General features: G+C 38.6%; 1 protein-coding gene and 1 long non-coding RNA gene across 18 annotated transcripts in view; one reads left to right on the forward strand and one right to left on the reverse strand.

The window, feature by feature from the left end:
- Nucleotides 1–2,593, forward strand: part of LOC109369465 (uncharacterized) — a 64,796-nt gene extending 62,203 nt beyond the window's left edge. For all 9 annotated transcript variants that reach the window (XR_014885370.1, XR_014885375.1, XR_014885371.1 and 6 more), the window contains one exon: nt 1,911–2,593. This is a non-coding gene — a long non-coding RNA (uncharacterized LOC109369465). The remainder of the gene's footprint in view (nt 1–1,910) is intronic.
- Nucleotides 2,594–6,725: 4,132 nt separating this feature from the next.
- The window catches only part of PIK3CB (phosphatidylinositol-4,5-bisphosphate 3-kinase catalytic subunit beta), a 114,068-nt gene continuing 105,363 nt past the window's right edge, over nt 6,726–15,430 (reverse strand). For all 9 annotated transcript variants that reach the window (XM_085232457.1, XM_085232456.1, XM_085232460.1 and 6 more), the window contains 5 exons: nt 11,777–11,944; nt 11,168–11,291; nt 10,407–10,552; nt 8,762–8,894; nt 6,726–8,241 (listed from right to left, as the gene is read on the reverse strand). In XM_085232457.1, the coding sequence (XP_085088583.1) occupies nt 8,104–8,241; nt 8,762–8,894; nt 10,407–10,552; nt 11,168–11,291; nt 11,777–11,944 (709 nt within the window). In that variant the 3' untranslated portion in view covers nt 6,726–8,103. The remainder of the gene's footprint in view (nt 8,242–8,761; nt 8,895–10,406; nt 10,553–11,167; nt 11,292–11,776; nt 11,945–15,430) is intronic.

Here is a 15,430-nt window from a genome sequence, read left to right on the forward strand (position 1 = left end):
TATTAATAGTTTCATAAACAAGGAAATTGTTACAGGCTAATTAAACAACTTCATCTGAACAGTAGCAAGCCACTCACAGACGTATGTATGAATTTAAGGTCTCCAGGTTTTGGGTATCTGCATATTCTTCTTTTAATCATTTCATGATTCCTCTCCCCATCCAGTCAAGACAATTTTGGAGGGGCGGTATCTTCGTATCTCCACATACATTCCAGCTGCCCAGAGCCATTTCCAGAAAAAAACAGGTTTTGTTGCACCAATTAAGTAACTCTAGCTGCAGGGTGCCACAAACAGCAGCAATGCAGCAGCACCCAAAATCCGTGTTGAAAAGTTACAGCTACCAAGTCCTACTACATATCTTCCCTACAATAGTGTCTTTGTGCTTGCTGCTTTTTGGAAGAGGGATTAAAAAAAAAGACAAGTAATGGAAAACTATTCCTTTTATCACCAGTGTGAGCAAGGAGTCGAAAACGTACTAGAGCTTACTGCTCTGTGGTCTGTTAGATTTGACATAGTTCCATCATTCTCATGGGATTTGAAATTCTCTTCTTGAGTACTTGTGTTTGATGTTACTTCTCCTTAACAGGAGGTAAATATAGTGTATGTATCATGATAAAATCTTAAAGTGACTTTCCTCATCCATTACAAAACCTATTTTCTATGCAGACCTCCTAAAAAGAGTCTGTCTTTGCTAATGATCATGAAATTACTGTCTTAGCAGGAAGTACACGCAAGTCGCAGCAATTACTCAGCTAACTACATTAAGTCTGACAGTCACAGCAACTGGTTACAAGCTTGATATAAGATTAAAATAAACAGGCCAGAGATGGTTCTAAGAGCCAGATTCTTTCGATCAGTGCAACTGCCAAACAATTGATAACAAGAGCTCTGCTTTGGAACTTATCTTGTTGCACTCACGGGGAACTGGACTGGAAGGTGCAAGGATCCAAGAAGTTAGTGAACTAGAGCTTGAATTGCCTTTATTATCCACAGTTCTACTAAAGCATGCATTCTAGAGGCAGACGTCACCTTAAGCAGCAAAACCATGCTGTGCAGGCCTTGACAGTAATTTGAAAGTGACAGTTTTTTCCCAGCTTTATCTAAAAAAAGCAATAACACATTAATCACATCAATGGAAAGAGAGTCTTCAGGTTTTACTGGATGTTTTTTGGAGACATACTGCATGGCACTGTTTAGACTAGATTCAGGCCATCAGGACCTACACAACTTTCACAATTGTGTAGCTAAATCAGAAGATCTCTGCTATTCAGCACTGGTTTGTGAGCTCTTGTTGGTGAATATGAACCATGACCCTAACCTGCAACGGTACTATTTTGTATAAAATGTAGTATTTCAAAGCTGCTTTTCTTCCAGCTCTTCAACCTCTATCCAAAGGCAGTACAAGATAGGGCTTGTCTATGAGCTAGCATAATTATTTCTGCATGCTAGGAGAAAAATAACCCTTACAATAGTGTCGATGAAGTCTATTATATCAGGAGCCTTTAATTTAGATGCACATATCTGTATGGAATTTGTTTTCATGCATGAGGGTATGTCATGATTACTCACAGAAAAAGTGAATACTGAAGAACTGAAGAGCCTGTCTAACCGGCTAACTTGAGTTTTTTTATTTTACATTTTTTGCTTAAGTAGTGATGGACAGTCCTTGTAATAATTCTGTGTTTAAAAAAACAATGGCTTGTCACTGCTGTCATAACACCAGAGCCAGTTTTCTCTATTTTCTATCCACTCCTGTTCTCTGCGGGAGATCATACACTGCACCTGCTCGTAGTGTGTCACAGAACCTCAGTAAGGATTCATATATCAACAGTAACTGCTCCTGGTGATGTCATTCATTTAGAAAATACGTAGGTTAAACTTGTCACCTTTCTTTCCTCTGACTGTTCCAGCCCTCAGGGAAGGAGTCAGAGTTTTGAAGACAAGAAGAGATGCTTACACAGGAAAGGTTCCAAAAATCTGAAGCCAGCACGGGAGGAAATATGTTCTTTAAGGCAACCACATTCTGGAAAAATGTGTCCAAAATGTGAAATCCTTGTCTGCCGAAAATGTGAGACACTGCATTCAGAAAGCAGCTTCATTGCTCACAGCCTACTTGATCACTACGACAGAGGAGGACGTGGCAGTTCTACTACGCTGATTACAAAAAGCCAGAAAGTATGCAGAAGTGATTAAAGAATTACTGTGGGTGCTCTGTTGATACCTGACTACATCAAGAATGCTGAAGCTTGGATCCATTTAGGCTGAACCCTTGGTTTGCACAATCTGAATGCAGCATCAGCAACTGCAGCTATGATGCTGTTCATACTTTCCATATGTAGCAGATACACATTCACTCATTTAACAGTATAAAGTCTGTGAGTAGGAACTGCAAGTGTCTCTGCTATTAAGAACAGGAAATGATTTCAAACAGCTTCAAAGAGTTTTATTTTTCCCCTCAAGGAATCAAGATTATCACATTGAGCTGCGAAAGAGAAAGCAAGTATTAAATACAGAACAATACAATTGTTTGCAATGTGTAGGTATGTTTCAGTGTTACTTGTGGTCTGGAATATTAAACTTATTTTTAAATTAACTGTCATGGGTATGTAATTTGATGGGGGAAAGAGAGCTTCTAAAGGCTATCCTGGCCACAAAAATTTTATTCAAATTCCCTTCAAGCATTCAATGCCCAACTTATGACTCAGCACCTCTCCTTAAGAGAAGGAGTAACTCCAAATAAAGTATTTAAGCCTGTGTATCGCAGCACTAGCATTCAAAGTTTAAGCTTATTAGTAGAATCCACACCTTAAGCTGTCCATGTCCATTCCCTTCACAGCGATAATCAGAAAGCTGACTAGCCAATATACAATGCTGGATGGTGGGTGGCTTCAAGGTCCAGCCATACACAGAACTATTTGTCTCTATGGAATTTAGAAATGCAGGTTAACTGTAGAAGTAACTTCTGGAGCAGATGACCCCTGAGATTAGCAATGGGCCTCTTTTCCTCCCACGCCAACTGCCCTAACTCTATATGCAGGATGTATTCTTTGCTCTTTGGTAGGGAATGGACTAAACAAACTTTGTCTCAGTAATACAAAATATTAAGGGTCCTTTTATTCAGCCAAGCAAAAAGAACACGGGGTGCAAACTTTGGACCTCTGCTTAATCACTCCTCTTCCTAAATTCACAGGTCACTGGCCCATAGGCGAAAGGAGCCTCCCTCTTTCTGTCTTCCCCACTTCCCCTTTAAAAGCTGTTCCATTTTGATTTCAATCAATGTTGGGTACAAGGACTGGAATCCACACTGTTTATCTAAGGAGCACTGTTAACCGTGCTGTCGTCCATTCTAATATCGTTGGCTACTCACCCTGCTGCCCCATGGAAAACTGCTTCTACAGGAGAAATTCATAGCCATGGAAACATCTTTCCCACACTACTGAGCAATAATGCTCAGCACCATTTGTGCTAGGTGACGATTCAATATTCCTTATGCAAAGGAGGTAAAGAAACAACTTCAGGAATTAGAATGAGCTGCTCGGGCTGTGTTGTACATTGGTCACATCAGAACGTGCATCCAGAAGTTGCTCACTGAGCAAAGCTTGGAAAATAAATAAGAGTAAACCTCAGGCAGGATTTACAAACAAGAACAAACCACTCCAATTCCTCACCTCTCCCTGGACTTCAGTGGACAGAGGCACTCTCAGAAGAAAGAGCTTAGAATTCCCAGACAAAAAATTAGATCTTACATACATCCTTACACTACAGAGAGTTGTAATCCCTTGGAAACCATGTTTCCATGGTGCTCAATTGTTGCTTGCACTCATTTGCTTCACAAAAGCCAGATGATGCCTGGCAAATCAGAATTAATCTTTTACGCTTCTCTGTGATCACTATTCTTAAAACTCTTAAAGTGTGATCCTTCATAGATTTTCCAAGAGTAAGTCATACAACTATATAAGGAATATAAGTGAATCCCCATCCCATTTCATCAAGCAAACGCGGGAAAACTTCAACATAATCACCTGAGGAAAAGGAAAGTGACAGGCTGAAAGGATGAAGGACTGACTCATCACAACAGCATCATTTAAAATCTGATCCAATATAGTAAAACCTGTTAAAACAAATAATGTAGTTGAGATTTTAGACAGATGTTCTGGAAATGACACAGCAGATAAGGTTATGTCAGCATCTGACTGGCAAAATCTTCCCTTGTGGTTTACCAGAGGGCAGACAGTGGTGGTGCAGTTCCCCAGGAAGGCTAATCTGGCTGGAAAGGCATCAGCATAATAGTAGCACACAACTCATTACAGAAAAAAAGTTTTCTTGTCTTCTCACTTGGTCAGCAGTAAATGCTATTTTGCCACAGCATTTGAGGAACAGCTACTAATATGAGCAGAGTGACGGAGTTCCCTGGGAAGCACTGGCAGGAGCACGGACTCTCTTCATCAGTCAGGAAGTCACACTCAAAAAGAACAACTACAAGATTTTTATTATGCATTGAGGAAGGATGAGCAGCGTGGTACTCAGATTTTCTCAGTATCATTAGCTGTTAAAATTACTGCACTCTTCCTGGGTAAGCTACCAAAATCCACTTCAAATATCTGCTTGCAACTGCATATTCCTGAGACCGCATTTATTCCTTCTGCTCACTCAGACTTCAGCTAAAAAGTCTCCAGTTTCCTCATGGGAATGTTAGAAAATCCAGCTCTGCTGACTCCTCAGTCCTTGCACTGACTGAAAATTAACTGTGCTCCCCAGTAAGAGATCCACGTGGGCTACAGGTTATGCATGCTGTTCCCACAGAAGCTGTTAGAAGAAGCTTACATATCCATGTGATCTAAACTAAATTCTGTGGAAAGGCAAAGCTAGCTCCCTGAACTGAAAATATGAAGGATCAGCACTTCTTATGTCTATTTAAATCCCTTGAGATTTTATCTGTTACAATCTTGCTATGATTGATTTGCATAGATATTCCAGTTGCAGGAATAATTTCACTACTAACACCTTACATCCTGACTATATCCACCAGCAGTCAGCTGCAGACAAACATGTCACAAGCAAGTTTTGCAGTGGAGACAGTGGAGTAGTTAGTGTGGTATTGTGGTCGGGAATACAATAATAGTGAAATAAAAATACCACTACCTTGAAATTAATCTGACTCCCACCTATTGAGCCAGTCTACAAATAATACAAAGCCATATGTAAAATGTTGCATTCCAACTCATACACAACAGCATCTGGTAAACTGTACTTTCCATCAAGACAGCTCTACTTCCTCATCTCTCAGCTAATACACCAGATAATTTTCTTTTTTTTTTTTTTAATTTTAAATTTCAAATGTTTTAAAAATCTTGCCAGAAGCAGGAATGCATTATGTGAACACAGGATTTCAGTACTGGAAGTTAAAGCCAGCTGAGACACATATAATATCAATACAATGTATTTTGAAGGAACAGTAATAGAAATACTGACTACATGCTTAAAAGATTTAGGATTGGAGTCATTTCTAAGAAATAAAACCATGATCTTAGCCTGGCATCTTAATTACTGAGAGCCCATACAATTTAATTATCTCATTTCAATAGCTTTGGGAAATTAAAGAGGAATACTGGAGTGTACTGTACTAAATATACAAATAGGCTCTGTTAAAGGCATTCACTAGAATGTGAACAATTGAACTATCATATCAGTGCACCACTGTCACTTAAAACTGGTACAAGCATAAAAGAAAAAGGAAGCAGCTCTACTGGTGAGGGACAACTCCATGGGAACTCTTTGCTTGGAAAGCAAATATAAGACAAGCAAATATAAATGGCAGCATTTGCCACCATTTGTCACAAATCACATAATACACGGTAAAGGAAAATCATACAATCAAAATAAAAACCAGAACTAATATATACATTATACATCGAGCATACACCCAGTTTCAGCTGTTTCTAAAAGCAGTGCATAGGTATTTCTCCTCTGCCAGTACCAATGAGGGACTTGGGAAGCAGGGTTCATTTAGAAGCAGTCATTTTCCTGGTGGAAATGTTGGATCAGATTAGAAGTGGACTTGGAGAAAAGTAACTTAACATGCGACAACCTGCACTGAAGGTGTTTTATACCAGAACTCACAGCTTACAATTAGTTTTTGAGCAAGTGCATACAACTACATCCCTTCCAAAGGTTTGGCTGACTTGTTCCCAGTCTCACAAGAAGCTTGTGGAGGAACTTGGAGCTTGCCAGCATTACTAGTTATTCAGTCGTGCTCCCTCCTGATATCTGCCTTGCTCACCAGCCCCAAGAAGTCAAGATGGCCAACTGTATCTCAAGTTCTGAGAAAAGTTGTGTGTCCCTGAACACAACATACCAGAGAGACATAGCAGAGATGTCTATTCCACCTCGCAGACAAATGTAACATTTCTAGGAATTATTGCTTACACAAATGCACACACTGTGTGAATTAGCTGAATTCACTTCTTTTAGCAGCTGAAGAGTAGTTTCTTTCTAACACTTCTGTCTGCTTCTACAACATAAATAAACAAATAATGACAATGCTTTTGTTATTTCTACAACATTCTAGAAGCAGAGATCTTGTTAGACAGATTAGCCCAAGAGTTAGGGCAAGAGAATAAAATCAGTACCTAAAATGCTATCCTGGCTCCAGATAGGTCCTTAGCCTTTAGAAAGCCCACACCAAAAAAACAGAGCAATGAAAAAAAAGCAAACAAAACACACTCTCAACAAAGTAAAACCACTTTTAATTAAATTCCTACATAAAACATTTCTATGTAAAACAACAATTTAGCCAAAAAGTAAATATATGTTTTAATTTTCTTTCAAATGTCAACAAGAATTGAGAGCTACCAGTGTTCTTTGGAGAACAAGCAGTAGTTAAAGTCTATCTTGCTGATGTTCAGAAACAGTATGTTACATCTTTTAACCAGCAGTTCCTATTGCACGTCACAAATTTGCTCTCCATTTAAGCACCTAGAAGCCTGGTACCTCACTAAATAAATTAAAACAAATCCAGTTTCTTCAGCAAACATCTTCAACACAGATATCTTGGTATAGCGACATTACTGCAAGATTTAATAAATACAGAAAAGATTAATGACCTCTCATTGGTGTTCTATGGAATTGTCTATTCCCACACTCACTCACTTTCAAAAACATTTGGTTTCTTTTGGTATTTATGTTCTAAAAAACACTGTGGCTGATACGTATTAAAATTTTCCATCCATGTTTATAAGACAGCACATTTGCATGGCACGAGTAATCTGACGTAAGAATTTCAATGAAGGGCTGTAAGGAGCTTCTTGTTGAAGCTGAACTAAATGCATCTCCTAGGGAGTAGCAAAGCCCCAGGAGATGAATGGGAGACTATTCTCAAGGGGGGGTTTCAGACATATTTGAAATCAGCCTTTCCTCTTTCTGAAAGACTTCTTTGTGTGTCCTATATCAGGACAACAAAACCGTGCAACCATGACTATCCAGATGCTGCAACATTTCAGAGGTCTCTGCCTCCCTCATCACTCTGCAAGAAACCTCACAAATACCTGGTACTCTTCTTTTGGCAGCAGTATAAGACATTAAGCAGCTCCCTGTAGTACAACGATACTGTGGTTGCTATTTACAGTAGAATTAATGCATCTATGCCAGTATGGCAGAATTCATATGAAAAATACACACATGGTCATTTTTAGCTAGATTAGAATAAAGAAAATTTTACTCTTCAAGTCCCAATTTTAAAACAAAAAACACTTCTTTTAGAGGTCTTCAAACCTCCTGAGCATGTTAGAGCACATTACCCTAACGCATAAAACAAATATTTACACCTCCATAAAGTACCAAAGGATATTTAAAAATGCCTAGTAGCTCTCAGCGTGCAAAGTCAGCAGGAACTGATTATCCAGCTTGGTCACTGTTTGTGGAGACAGTCTTGGGATCAGGCATTCAGAAGCAGAGTGCAAAAGAATCAGGAATTATTTCAGCCCGTTTCTTTTTGTTGTTGTCTTCTTTTCTTATTTAAAGTAAGTTTTATTGGTCCATACTACAGATCCCATTTAAAAACACTTATCAAGGTAACATTCAGCTTAGTGCAAATCCAAAACTCTTCTAGGATCTATAATCCTTGCGAACAGTGTGAGCCATCCAGTTCACTTTAGTAGTCCAACTTTCCCGGAGTGCTTCATCAAACTTTTGCTTAAATTGTTTTAGTGCTTCTTCCTCACTCTTTCCCAAGGCAAGAGAATCCTGGGACAGGAAAACAAAACAAAACAAAGCCACATCAGCACTATTGCAAATTTTAAAATCCACAATTATGTTTGTCACCTCTTAACACAAACCACATACTGCTTTTTCCTATTTTGACAAATTTTCACTATTATTCATTTTGCAATATATCCGTGATATTTTCTGAGTTTAAAGGTAAAACTAAAAAAAGAATTAAGCAAATAAATTTCACCTTTACAGGTCTATGCTTGTGTACTGAGCCAAAAGGCAAACACTGCTGAAATGACTACATGTAAGATGTAAGATGCAGGGATATCAAACTTGTCACAGAATGGTTGGGAGGGACCAATATTCATCATTTCCTTTTAGCTCCCAAAAGGAATATGTTTCTTATTCTACATAGCTAAAAAAAGAATGCTTTGAGAACTTCATGGAAATCTTGAAATAAATTGAAATAAATTAAAAATTGTTCATCTTAGAACCAAAATTCACATACTAGAATAATGCTAAGATCATGCTGAGCTGTAAATCTTAATTTTACCTTGAGATACTGGATGTCCTTGACAGAGGTTAGCTCTGGAAGCCCTGCAGTTAACATCAGTGCAAAAAGTGTAATAAATAGGTTTCCATGTTTTCGCAGAATCAGGTATGCTTCTTCACAATACTGGCGGAACCTTTATATTCAACCAAAAAACACATACAGTGAACACAACACGAGAATCCACACAAGTGATAAATATGTAATCATTTCAAAAAATTGTTATCTGGACTAAAATGTATATCTGAGGAACACAGTAATAGAAAAGGCAATCAGCAGTTGTAGGGAAAAGCACTGAGTCTGCAGAACCTCCAGTGCCTTCTCACAACATATCCCATACCTCTTCAACTTGTCCTTAAAACACTGTTAGAAAAGACTAAAAGCTTTACAACAGGCATAGTTCTTCAGAAAGGCAAAACAAACAAACAAAAAAGCCACCCAAATAACACTAATGTCACTGTCCCATCTCTCTGACAATTTGTTACGTTAAATGCCCAGGTGATGACACACAGTGGATCTATGGTTGAAAACAAAGGCACTAAAGCACTCTCTTCCAATCCTACCTATCCCCATAAAGTAATTCCTTCCTGCTAACATCGTCATAACTGAACTGGCTGCTAAAGCTGGCATCAGAATCTCTCACTCAGACATTTCAGAACTTGCTCACTGCATTATGCCCACTGTTCAGTCTGTAGATTTCCACAAGGCTAGACCCCTTCAGACTAAAAAGTTACACTTGAAAGAAAAACAAATTATTATTTGAGGCATTTTTCAAGTGGAATTCCTACTGCTGTATAAATTACTCCGTATTCTACAGCTCTTGCAACAGCACAGTCACCTTTACTTCATGCTTTTTAAAACAGAGCTACAGGTTCATTTTATTACTGTCCAGGAGAGAAATGGCAGCTATTTGCCATTTCTCCTAATACACATACACCTTCTACTTCTAGAAATAGCCACAGAATTTTTCAAGCCATATCTAAATGCCTAATTTTATATCTCTGCCAATAAACGCTTCCTGGGAAAACTGATAGCAGGGAGAGCAAAACATGCAGAATGACCATCCTGTCAGTTGATGAAATAGGAGCTAAGGACGGGATCTTTCCCTCATTACATACCTTTGTCTTCCGTTGCAGCTCTCTAACCCAAGATGGGAAGGGCATGAAAAACACTGGATTATGAGCACAGCCATATATGCCTAAGCAGCAAAATAAGGCCCTGATAATTAGCACACAGAATGTGCAGTGATGGACAGAAAGGGCAGGAGGAAACCTGTTCTTCAAGAACAGCATTCATCCTGTTGGACGACAGTCTGTGGAGTCACTCCCTAGTGCCTCGTGTGCTGCTGAAGGCTTAAGGGAAGACACAACCAAGACAACAGAACAATCACAGGAGAGGATGCCACCTCCTGCATCACCTGCTGGCGGAGATAAAAAGGAACTGTATCTTTCCACTGCAGTTTCTAATGTACAAAGTAATCTGTATATAAAGTCTAGCTCAAGCAGAGAAGCAGATTGTAACAAACACATTAGCACAGTTCCACACATGAAAAGATTAGCAAAAGGAACTGGACAAGATGCTGCTGCATTGCAAACTGTCACCAGAGATCATCTCAGTTACAAAAAGATGAGATTAAAATAATACTCACCGACCAAATTTTTCAGTGTTCCCTGTTTTCCCTTGTTGAATAACATGAATGAAATCATAGGTAAGTATGAAAGGCACCCTTTCCCTTTTAATTCCAAACTTGGACTTGAAGTTTCCAAGAATATGCCCAAAATCTATATGAAAGAGCTAAAAAATAATAATAATAATAATTAATTAATTTCTCCAATGAAATAATTAGTTTTTCTAATACCTTTACAGGATGCTGCTACCAAAAATAGTTAACTCATGATGTTACTCCTCATAGCATACTGGAGTATGCCTGGAGTATTTCATCTTACAACGTATCAAGATTTATTTATAAATTGACACTAATACAAACCAATAAGGAAAAGACAACCTCTAGCTTGTTTTCAAGATTCTGATCTGTAGACATTAAATTCAGGAAAACTACACAGCTCAAAACTATACTTTGTGCATTTCTCAAAGATGGTATTTTGCAAGATACTCTGAAAGGAGCTTTTGTTCTGTGACTCTGGACCATTAACGGGCCTTTCTGAGATACATCTATAGAGCAGTCTCACTTGGAAAACAGCTGCTCATAAAGCAAGCAGTGCTTGCTCCTTCCACTCCTCTTACATTTCAACCTTTCTTTAAACGAAAATTGCTCTCTGCAATCTTCAGTAAACAAAAGAAACCTCACAACTTTCAGATCTAATTCTACTGATGCACAAAAGAAATTGGAAGTTCTCACAGAGATTCCCGTACAGCCGCTGTAGTTCTGCCTGCAGAAAAGATTTTTACCTGGCCGTTTTTTCTGACCATAATATTGTCACTGTGTCTGTCACCAATCCCCAGCACGTAAGTAGCTACACAGTAGCCAGCACAAGACAGAGTGAATTCTTCAATGGCTCGGTCCAAGTCATCTCTAGAAATACAGAAACAACTAATATCAGTGCACGGTACTGACAATTCATACCGTGACTCAACATGAACAAGAACTTTTGGTTTGATAAAGAAAATCCCCTTACAACACTGCAAAATCAGATTTAATTGAGAGAAAATACTGTAAAAACTAGGTAAGAAAAGCTGGAGAAATCCAACTGTGAAAGGCAATGGCTTCCAGATTTGAGACCCATGAAGTTGGTTTTTTTGTTGTTTTTCTTCCTGTTTGTTTGGTCTAATTTAGTACATCTTCAACAATGTGAAATCACAATGCTGCAAATGTCAGAAGTTCTGCTGGGCCACTGTTTGATTTCCAAGGGCAATCTGAAGCTGAGTCAGAATCTGACAGACAGAAAAGAGAAAGCGATGCACCTGGCAGAACAGACACACACTCCTGAACACTGAAACACAGACCTGCACGAATTCTGTAGTTTACACCACAGATGAGAAAATGATTGTAGAACTTACCCTAAATTGTATTCCTTCAGCCAGTTTAAGAGAGCATCTTTGTTGAAGGCAGCGGCGGCAGCAACATTGCTACTATTTAACTGAATGTCAGCAATGGTTTCTGAACTGGAAACAGCCTCAATAAGGCCAGAATGATCTCCAGTTGCTAAACAGCCATATGGCAATATCCTGAAACAAAACAAAGATTAATGTTAAAGCCAAAAATAATAAGAATGCTTCTTTACTACGTGAATATTTTCAGAGGGCTGAATATTGATTTAATTTGAACATTACACTCTTGGAAGTTAATATACAGATTTGGTTTGCAAATTTAAAATAACAGCAATTAAATGTTCAGTTAAACATTCATTTTTTCTACTGCACATACATATACAGCAGAAATTAACCACAACCTTAATGTTGCCATTATACTAGATAGTGCTGTTACCTGTAATTTTATAGGAGAAACTGTAGAGGGAGCCCTTCATTTGCATTTGATAATTTCCTGGTTAAATGGCCAATCAGATTTACACTCAAGTTCATTCTATACTGTAGGTTATTTGTGTAAATAGAAACAATGGACTTTTACCCTCTTTCTCCTATTTCAACTTAAAATGCCAGAAAGCTCCTTTTCAAGTATAGAAATGAAATAATATTTTTTTTTAATCTCCCATTAATTTCTAGGCTTAACCTAGAAAAATAATGTAAAACAGGAGTACATCTTCCAATTCACCTGATACATAAAAATATTCCTGTGCATTTACACACTGTCGAGTATCTACAGCATCGCTGCATTAAAGCAAGACATAGATAAACATCTGCATCAAGGGAGATATGTCTAAATATCTAAGTGCGCTTTTCCAGAGCATTTCTTTTATCTTAGAGGAGTGAAGCCATCACAGCTGCTTTCTCCAAAGGCACGGCATCACAAGTAGAGGTCCCTACTCCCATTTCAGCCATCTCAGATCACAAATGTTCTCTAAATTCTGCTCATCCTTGTATTAAAAAATCATATACTCATGCAAATCTAATTGCAGTGCACAATTAGTAAGTTGTACTCACTAACTTACACAGCTGTATAAAAATGTGCAGGACATAAAATTTGTGAGGTGTACAGATAGAAAGAGAAAGCTTTACTGGTGGATGCGTCATCATTTGCATTTACAAACAAAACAGTTATTAATCCTGATTTCTACAAAGCAGAACTGTACCTCTTGTGTGAGACAGACTATTATCTAAAGCCACAGAAGAAAAATAAATAAAAACCGAGGCAAAATTAATTGGAGCTTCTTGGCATAAGAGCTATTAGATGAAACAGTTTCTCTACTACATCAATAATGCACCTTGAAGGGCCCACATAGTTGGGTGCTCTTTTCCACTGGCAATAAAGTGAACAGAAGACGAGATTCAGAAGGGTATTTAAAGAACATCCAACTTCAAATCAAAATAAGAAATGCAGATTTGGAACCTTCATTCCATTACTATTCTAATATATTAAATTAAAAATCCCAACTCTAGGCCAGAGGGTTCTCACAATGAACAGAAGCATATGTGTAAGGACTGAAAGCCAGCATGCATAACACAAGGAAGCACTGCCCATCCTTATCATGACATGACAAACGTAAGCCAAGTATTGCCAGGTTAAAGTGCACGCTGGCCCTCTTCCATGGTATTTCAACCCATCCCACTTGCAGCTTAACTGGGCACACGTCCAACAACTTCCCCTTCAAAAGCAAGCAATGATGAAAGCCTTCAGCCCCTTGAGGACTCTTTGCTTACAACTGGAGGAAAAAACATCCTTGTCAGAGAGACACTTTGACAGGAGTCAAGTTAGGGACAAATCTGCTCAGCCTTTTCCATCTCATCCCAGTCCTTATGACTTCACCATCTGTCAGCAGGATATGCGCCCTGCTTTTTTAACACCATGTGAAGACCACTGACAGATCAGTGCAGCATTGCTGGGCAGGATAGATACTTTTCCTCTTCCTTCACTTCATTTTCTCAAACATCAACATAAATGAAGGGGGAAAACTGTTAATACTGTTCTTAATTTCAATAATCTAATTCTTCCTAAATAAAACCCCAAATTCGGGTACTTTATAAACACATTCTCTGTAACTTCAGGTCCAATTTCAAAACAATAAGCTTTAAACTTGTCAAAAATAATTTTTTTCAGTGGTTTTATGAACCTTTCGTTCAAACAAAGCCACTTAATGTGAGACTTCACACACCTTTTTTGCAACACCCTGTACCAGTCCAAAAAGTAACTACATGTTAAATACTTCTGTGACAATTTACCACACTAAAGATTAATCAACAAAGATCAAAGTCCTCAAATTTAGGACTTTCTGCTGTTCTGTGACTTTACTAATTTCTCCCCTAGCACAAATGCAATGCTGCAGTGCAGGTAAAGCAACAGAAATACCTTTTGGTAAAACTTGCTCTCATTAGAGCTGCCACACTGCAGATCCCATAGCATGCTATTTCCAACTCAGTGTTCTGGTAATAATTTGTTTCAGAAGTGAATAGGTAGGGTTTTTGTTTGTCTGTTTAAAGTAGGCAGATTAATTAAAGAATATGCGTTTTTGTCTTCTAATTACTCTCTGCACTGGAGTGACTGATATCTAAGGAGAACTCTGAGTCAGACTTCTCCAAATAACAGAGTAGCATTCATCTTTGCTGCTGGTCTTTGCTGTCTAATGGTTGGATCTGCACTGAAAAGCAGAAGCACCTGCAGTTTTATTCAGTTGGGCACTCTACAAGGAACTCAGTGACAGCCTCGGACAAAGGAACTAACAAGAACACTCTTGCATCCTGCTGCACACGCACACTTCCTTTCCTGATACAAACCCTGGTCTGGTTCCAACATTTGGTCAGAATGCACACACAGGAACCTAAACAACAGAACATACCATGTGTGCAAGAGGCCACTTTACCCAGGAGACAAAATAGTTGACAGTGAAAAACAAACAGGAAAAAAAAACCCAAAAAGTTCCTGTTCACCTTTGCAGCTCTCAAAACCCACACACACTGCCCCTCTGCAGAGCAGAGAAGTCCCATGCGATATTGTGCTTGCTTCACACTTCTAGTAAAAGACACAAGCAGAGCCAAGGTTTCATTTTATACTACTAATGACTAATTGATTATAATGCATGTATACAGAAGGCGATGCTGCCCCCAGCACCTCAGTTTGCCATTTGATCCATGCTTCACAGAAGCCACACATTCGGACGTAGCAAGATATTCTAGATTGGGAGTTACTTCCCCAGGAGGATAAGCAAGCAGTGCTTGTGCATTTATGTTGGTGCAACAAGTTGGAAGCCTTGTTTTTACTTGAATTATCAAACACTCTGTAGTGGAAAAGTTGAAAGTGTGAAATCAATTGTGCATCCACAAAAGGAAAAAGGGAAGCAACAGCTTGAGGGAAACTTAAGCCTCAAAGGATGATAAAGAGCAAGAAAAACAGACTGCACTTATTGGTACTGATGTATTAACTGTATTTTTCAGAAAATCAGAAATATGTGACACTGCTTTTTCTCCTGTTACAGACATTTCCTAACCCCAGCAGTGAGAGGCGAGCCAATAAACAAGTCCTGACTCACTAACAGGGCAACAGAACCTCTTACTGCTGCTGCTGATTCATGGAGTTTGGAGTTGCCTCTTCTCAGGAGCCAT

The sequence above is a fragment of the Meleagris gallopavo genome, chromosome 11 (genome assembly GCF_905368555.1).
Source record: "Meleagris gallopavo chromosome 11, MGAL_WU_HG_1.1, whole genome shotgun sequence".
In the NCBI taxonomy this organism is placed as follows: domain Eukaryota; kingdom Metazoa; phylum Chordata; class Aves; order Galliformes; family Phasianidae; genus Meleagris; species Meleagris gallopavo.